The following is an 8,406-nucleotide window of genomic DNA, read 5'->3' on the forward strand; positions in this document are numbered from 1 at the left end:
GGGAGCCGCAGTGTGCCGACCACTGGCCTAGAACATCTGCTGAGCAAAAAAATAAGCAAGTGTTCCAAAAATGATAGGACTTGTCAAAAGAACACAGGAGCCAACCTGAATAGACAAAGCTAGAATAATTTTAGCAACAAAGTAAAATAATGATGGCACTGGATTTTAACCTATGACATAAATATTCATGAGCCCATGATGTTAAAAATAAATAAATTAGTTAAACAAATGGGGGAGAAGAGACAGCACTTTCTTACAGAAGCATTACAGCTAATGAACATAGAAGGAAAAAAGAGAAAATAAAAATATTACCATTAAGCAAACACCAGAGTAATAATTGTGATAAACAAGTTCCACTAGTAGTTGTGAACACTTATGGGCAAAATCTGAGGAGAAACAGGATATTTCCATAGTTTTGAAGAATTTCCCCCAATATAGTTATCCTATATAATAAAAGCCTAATGTGCTAATCGACTGAATGGTGGAACGACTGGTTGCTATGATGTATACCTACCACCAGGGGGCAGATGCTCAATGCAGGAGCTGCCCCCAGGTGGTCAGTGTGCTCCCACAGGGGGAGCACCGCTCAGTCAGAAGCCGGGCTGACAGCTGGAGCGCAGCAGTGGTGGCGGGAGCCTCTCCCTCCTCCATGGCAGCGCTAAGGATGTCTAACTAATGGCTTAGGCTCATGAAAATCCCTCAAAAGCTCCCCCGCAGGTTGGGCTGAGGGACCCAACCCCCAAATGCATGAATTTTGTGCACCAGGCCTCTAGTATAATATAAAGTGTATACACATAGTAAATAAGCAACACATAAGAATCAGCTATCTTATTGTAACCATTTTCTAACATGTACTTTACTTATGTATCTATTTTACCTTCATTATTAGATTGATGTATTTCTTCAGAGAAGAGTTTAGCTATGTCTGTATCATAGCTATATTCCCCATATAATAAGCACCTAATAAATATGTTTGAATAAGTGAATCAATATAGAGAAATATGAAATCCAGTTAATACCTATTAGAAGTTTATAACTAGACTAGAGTTAATATAGTGGCTAAATATGGGCTTCAGAATAAAAAAAAAAATCTGAATTTAAATCTTGACTCTATCCCTTTCAAGGTATGTGAACTTGAGCAAGTTCCTTCAGGGGATGTTGTGAGTATTAAAGAACACAAATATATAAAACTCTTAGTAGTAAGTTATCACTAAAAGGCATCATTCTTATTATTATTAGATGGAGAATTGACATATATACCCATGAATAAAGAAACAGTAAAGAAGAGTGTATGCAAGGTCATACAATGAAAACAGTGAAGAACACACTAATGGTCTGCAGAATAAAAAAGATTCCTTCTCTCTAAAGATACTTCTCTCTAAGAACCTCTCTGTTATTTTCAATTACTTTGTTACAATAAATTCCCAGAAGTATAATTCATAGATCAAACAGTATAAGGTGTTTTTTCCCCTTGGATAGTGGTGGTGGTGGTGTTGGTTGTTAAATACTTGATTATTTTTAGTTTGTTTGTTATTTGTTTCTATGCTTAAATTCTATTGCAATTGTATTTATTGCTTATAAACTTGAATGATTCTTATTGCTGTCTGTTGGGTTTGGGTATACGTGAATCAGACTTTTCTAATATAAAGAACTACCATAAAGCTGCAGTTCTTGAGGAAGTCCCATAAATACAGTAGGAACATTTTATAGGTTTCAGTGGGGATTCTGTAACTGTACAGTGGAAAATCTGTTCTGCAGTGGTTTAGGGTATAATATTACCCTCACTTAGCAGTTAAGAAAATGAAGCAACATAAAGAACAGTGTAAGGAAGTTAGAGCAATTTAAAAAATAACTGAACCTATTAAATGCTCAGGAAGAAGCAAGTTAAACAGTTTAAAGCATGCTTAAAGCTAACGACCACATATACTCTCATTGTCTCAGAGCTTGGTTCTTTATAGGGAAATGAATTGTTCTATTTTCTTTCTTATATGTTGTAGAAATTTACAGATGACTTGTCCCAGGCTTTATAATACTTTCTTTTTTTAATTCCTCACCAGAGGATATGTTTTTTATTTGTTTGTTTGTTTCTTAAAGGATCTTTATTGAGGTAAAATTAATTACAATGTAATTTATTCCTTCTAAGTATACAGTTCAGTGACTTTTAGTAAATTTATAGTTATAACCATTACCTCAGTCCAATTTTAGAGCATTTACGTTACCCTAAGAAGATTTTTTATGCCAATTTTCAGGCATTGCCCTTTACAATTCCCAGTTACAGGCAAGTACTAATCTACTTTTTTATTTTATATTTTAGCGTTTTCTGGACATTTCATAGTAATGGAATCATACAATGTGTGGCCTTTTGCATGTGGATTCTTAGCATAATGTTTTTGAGGTTCATTCAAGTTATGTCTATCAGTAGTTTGGTGGGTTTTGGTGCAGAAATACTACTATCCCATTGTGTGGATATTACACATTTATTTATCCTTTTATCATTTGATGGGTATTTAAGTTGTTTCCACTTTGGGGGTATTATAAAAATGCTGCTATGTGAATATTCGTGTTTATGAATATTTTTTGTGAGAACATGTTTTTAGTTCTCTTGGATGTAAACCTAAGAATTGAATTTCTGGGCCAGAGGATATGTTTTTATTGATTTTAGAGAGAGTTCAATGTGACAGAGAAACACCAATTGGTTGCCTCCCATCAAACCCACAGCCTAGGCATGTGCCCTGACCGGGAATCGGAACTGCCACCTTTTGGTGTGCAGGATGACGCTCCAGCCAACGGAGTCACCCAGCCAGGGCAATAATACTATTTTTTAAATAAATGATTTGTTGCTTTTAATAATATTCTGTATATGGGGTGGGGGCAAAAGTAGGTTTATATTTATGAGTATGCAAAACAGTTTATTCTTGTATTAGTATTTGCTAGAGGCCCGGTGCACAAATTCGTGCACCAGTGGGGTCCCTTGGCCTGGCCTGTAGGATTGGGCCAAAATCGGCTCTCCGACATCCCCTGAGGGGTCCCGGATTACAAGAGAATGTAAGCCAGGTCAAGGGACCCCACCAGTGCAAAATTGGGGCCAGGGAGGGACGCAGGAGGCTGGCCAGCCCAGGAGGGACCACAGGAGGGCTCCAGGGCATGGCCAGTTTTGCTCAGTCCCAATCGGCCAGACTCTAGCAGCAAGCTAACCTACCAGTTGGAGCGTCTGCCTCCTGGTGGTCAGTGCATGTCATAGCGAGCGGTTGAGTGACATTAGCGTTCATTAGCATATTATGCTTTGATTGGTTGAACGGCCAATGGGACAACCAGACACTTAGCATATTAGGCTTTTATTATATAGGATTGTATTATTTTCATATGTACAACTGTAAGCCTATTTTTGCCCCCCCCCAGTATATTTATATGTGCAAAATACAAAGTATAGTTGTCAGTTCAAAGTGATTTCTCACATATATTAAAATAAGACAAAACAAAAACCTATTCTAATCTGACTCATTAGAGCAGTGGTTCTCAACCTGTGGGTTGCGACCCCTTTGGGGGTCGAACGACCCTTTCACAGGGGTCGCCTAAGACCATCGGAAAACACATATATAATTACATATTGTTTTTGTGATTAATCACTATGCTTTAATTATGTTCACTTTGTAACAATGAAATTGGGGGTCACCACAACATGAGGAACTGTATTAAGGGATCGCGGCATTAGGAAGGTTGAGAACCACTGCATTAGAGCAAGTGACAAAGCTGCTTAATGATTATTTGGATTTTAAATAATTAGGTTTTATTTGAAATAATGGTGGTTAAAGTTTCATCTGTGAAACTCTGAGATTTGCATTATCATTTGCTTTTCCTAGGGACTTCAGTATACCAGTTCTAATCCTTCTCAAAAGATTGCAGTTTCTCACCTTTAGGTGGTATATTTATAGGCAGGTCACTGGAATACACCCTCTCATATCTGGTTACATACACATTACTTAAAAATAGCACCAAGCTGATCATCATTCTACCCAAACCAACTCCTTATTGTGTCACTGATACCCCCAGTTTTCTTGATATTCAGTTTTAAGATCTTGAAATCATTCCTGACTCTTCTTATCTACTCCCCACAACATCCAGTTAATCTCCAGGACATAACAGCTTTTTTTTTTTTCCCCACAGTGTCTCTCCCTCCATTCTTCCTTTCTGTTTTTTCATTGCCACCACCTTAACCCTGGAACTCCTGACTCCTAAATCACTGCAAGTCTTCTAGTTGGCCTCCCACCCTCCAGTCCCTCCCCAATTCATTGTGTCTTGCACATTACCAAACTGTTCACGTTTGAGAGCCTCTGATTCTGAGCTCTTAACTTCATCTGCAATTATCCAATCAAAATGGATTGTTTGTTGTTTCCTGTACAAACTGTCCACAGTCCCAGCTTCATACACATATATCAGTTAATGTTTATCAGTTACCATAATGATGCACCTCAGGAATTTTATAACTTACCCCTTTCTCCTCAGTGAGGTAGCTGTAAATATCATATGATGTTAATGTTGGTGATATTTTTTACAATTTTCAATAAGTAAATTTCAAGTTATATAGGACTTTATTTCATTATTGTTTAGAAAAAAAAATGGTTTATTCCAAGAAATCACATCACTCACTAAAGTTTTACCAGTTGCAAAAAAAGAAATGCAAACTTTGTAAAAATAAAACAAAACAAAAACCTTTTTGTATAAAGATGCTGCTTTTTTTTTTTTTTCCCTAACCGGTTTGGCTCAGTGGATAGAGCGTCGGCCTGCAGACTCAAGGGTCCCAGGTTCGATTCTGGTCAAGGGCACGTTCCTTGGTTGCAGGCACATACCCAGTAGGGAGTGTGCAGGAGGCAGCTGATCAATGTTTCTCTCTCATTGATGTTTCTAACTCTCTATCTCTCTCCCTTCCTCTCTGTAAAAAATCAATAAAACATATTTTAAAGGTGCTGCTTTTTATTCTAAGAAAGACATTTTTGTGGCAAAAAATAATATCTTCTCGTATTGGGAAAGTAAATTTTGAAACTAAAAGACACTTAAAGAAAATGCCAAAAAAAGAAAAAGAAAATGTCAGATCTTAGAAAGGTGACTTTAAAAATATATATATATTATTGATTTTTTTACAGAGAGGAAAGGAGAGGGATAGAGAGTTAGAAACATTGATGAGAGAGGGAAACATCGATTACCTGCCTCCTGCACACCCCTACTGAGGACGTACCCACAACCAAGGTACATGCCCTTGACCGGAATCGAACCTGGGACTCTTCATTCTGCAGGCCGATGCTCTATCCACTGAGCCAAACCGGTTAGGGCGAAAGGTGACTTTTTATATCTATATCAAGTAGTCTATAATTTAAATGTGAATGAACCCATTTATAGAAATTAAGGCAGGTAATAAGAAAAGTCTAAAGTCACTGTAGAATCTGAGGATTGCCCTGACCGGTTTGGCTCAGTGGATAGAGCGTCGGCCTGCGGACTGAAGGGTCCCAGGTTCGATTCTGGGCATGTACCTTGGTTGCGGGCACATCCCCAGTAGGGGGTGTATAGGAGGCAGCTGATCGATGTTTTTAACTCTCTATCCCTCTCCCTTCTTCTCTGTAAAAAAATCAATAAAATATATATTTTTTAAAAAACTGAGGATAAGTACAAAGTATTTTACAAATATTGTAAAAAGAGTGTTCAAGAATCATGAAAGAATGCCCTGTTCATAAATTAACAAAAAGGCAAATGAATTTAGTCTTAGAGTAAAATACAGTGAACCATACCAGCACCCAAATAATCATGCGCCATAATGGTGCTTCTGGGACATGACATACTTCAGCAGTCATTTCCAAAAGGGTGGCTGGGGATTGCAACACCACCAGCTTTAAATAAAGAAACCACAGAGGTTCCAAGGTTACCCCGGCACTTATCAGGAGGCACGTCTGACACAAAATACCTTCAGTGGAAGAGGAATTAGTTTGCATCATTTGTCTTTGCAGAATCTAGAATGACAAATGCATCCCCTGCCACCCTTTCCTGCCTTCTTCAACGGTAAAGCATGGTTTACAGTTGTTGTATTTTTTTATAGGGATCACATGCAATGGTCCAAAGAGGAAGAAGCAGCAGCCAGAAAAAAAGTAGAGGAAAACTCGGCTGAGCGAGTCCTTCTGGAAGAGCAAGGTAGGCAACTAACTGTGGTAGCAGCTCCTGGCGCCCAGTTTTCTGTTTGACCTTCCACTGACTCAGTCCACACCTGAGGCTCTTTTTCCACCCACTGTGTCATTGCTTCGGGGAGTTCTTTACTTCTACCTGTGCCATGTACTTGTTCCATTTGGGAGAATGCCCAGGTCTTTCAGTTCAGTGGAACCAACTTAATGAAATAAAGTATGCATTCACCTTGTACTTGCTCTTTTTTTTAGTCATATTGTTGCTCTTTCTGGGAGACACACGCACATGGGTGGCATTTCAAACAAGATTTGAAAACATAACTTTAAAATTTTCCTCTCGGAGTCCTTTAGTATCTGCTGTGTGTTTCACTTGTTAGTAATGTTAACAAATTCAAACACTTTCAGCAAAGAAGGTAAAGTCATATCAAAATCTTGCTGGTCTCTAAGGATAAATATAAAGTTCCAATATATAAGGATTTAAGGTAACTTTTCTTGAAGGCCATTGGTATTTAGAGTTTAATTCAGATAAAGCCTTGCCAGGCCTTCAAAAATGGCTTCTGAAAAATTGATCTGTGCGACTATCACACACAAAAAGAAAACGTGTTGATGAGGATGTAGAGAAATGCCAACCCTTTTGCCTTCTTGGTTGAATTGTAAAATGGTGCAACTTTTATGGAAAGCAGTATGGAAGCACCTTAAAAATTAAAAAATGAAGCTACCATGTGCGATCTAGCAACCTTGCCTCTGGACATAGCAAAAAGAAATAGAAAGCAGAGTCTTGAGAGGTGTTTGTACATCCATGTTCATAGCAACACTATTCACAATAGGCAAAAGGTGGAAGCACTCCACATGTCCATCGATGGACAAAAGGGTAAACAAAATGTGGTAGATACACACAACGGATCATTGTTCAGCCTTAAAAAGGAAGGAAACCCTATCACATGCTATAACCTGGAGGAACCTGGGGGACATGTGAAATGAAATAAGCCAGTCACAGAAAGGCAAGTACTGTATAATTCCATATGTATGTGGTATTAAAAGTAGTCATGTTCATAGAAACAGGAAGTAGAATGGTGGTTACCAAGGCCTGGGGGACAGGGGAACACCAGAGTTGTTTAATGGGTATAAAGTTTCAGATTTGCAAGATGAAGAAGTTCTAGACATCCGTTTAACAATATGGAACTGTACACTTAAAAATGGTTAAGATGGTAAGTTTTACGTTTTGTATTTTTTACCATAATTTTTTTTAAAAAGTACCCCCCCAAAATGACTTCCATCCTTACTGTGTTGCTGGGAACCCACAGACATTCTGCTGAACATCTGTAGATAGGGTTGTTTTTTTTTACCTTATTTTGCTTAAAATCATTTCTTCTTAACACAGCTTGGTTCTTTTTCCTTTAAAAAAATTTACTGAAGTAACAAATGCAGAAATTTACACCACTTGTAAATGAACTAGAGGCCTGGTACACGAATTCATGCATGGGTTGGGTCCCTCTGGGCGGCCTGCAAGGATTGGGCCGAAACCCGCAGTTCAGCGCCGCCTGCAGCTCCTACCTGCTGCTCCACTCATCCTGGCCCCACTGTGCCTGCTGCGGGCTCACGCCCAATCAGTCCCGATCGGGAGAGGCTTGGCTGCTATAGCAGCACTCGCCAGCCATGAGACCTGCGCTTAGTGCCCTCCCAAGGGGAGTGGCCTATGGAATCAGGTTGAAACCAGCTCTCTGATATCCCCCAAGGGGTCCCGGATTGTGAGAGGGTGCAGGCCAGGATGAGGGACCCCACCGGTGTACGATCAGGCTGGGGAGGAACCGTGGGAAGGCTCCAGGGCATGTTCGGCTCTTCTCAGTCCCAATCAGCCGGACCCCAGCAGCAAGCTAACCTACCAGTTGGAGCATCTGTCCCCTGGTGGTCAGTGCACGTCATAGCAACTGGTCGTCCAGTTTACTGTCTGCCCCCTGGTGATCAGTGCACGTTATAGCAAGTGGTTGAGCAGCCTTAGCATATCATTAGCATTTACACTTTGATTGGTTATTCTGCCTTTCTGTCTATTTGCATATTACCCTTTTATTATATAGGACTAGAGGCCCGGTGCACAAAAATTTGTGCACTCGGGGGGGGAAGAGGGTCCCTCAGCCCGACCTGTGCCCTCTCGCAGTCTGGGACCCCTCAGGAGATAACGACCTCCTGGCTTAGGCCTGCTCCCAGGTGGCAGAGGGCAGGCCCAATCCCTAGGTGCAGCCCC

At 39.9% G+C, this 8,406-nt stretch overlaps 1 protein-coding gene across 2 annotated transcripts in view; it reads left to right on the forward strand.

Moving 5' to 3' along the window:
- METTL8 (methyltransferase like 8) overlaps positions 1-8,406 on the forward strand; it is a 79,541-nt gene that overhangs the window by 43,746 nt on the left and 27,389 nt on the right. For both annotated transcript variants that reach the window (XM_006760645.2, XM_015561996.1), the window contains one exon: positions 6,086-6,177. In XM_006760645.2, coding sequence (XP_006760708.1) covers positions 6,086-6,177 — 92 coding nt within the window. The remainder of the gene's footprint in view (positions 1-6,085; positions 6,178-8,406) is intronic.

This window comes from Myotis davidii, unplaced genomic scaffold (assembly GCF_000327345.1).
Source record: "Myotis davidii unplaced genomic scaffold, ASM32734v1 scaffold370, whole genome shotgun sequence".
NCBI lineage: Eukaryota > Metazoa > Chordata > Mammalia > Chiroptera > Vespertilionidae > Myotis > Myotis davidii.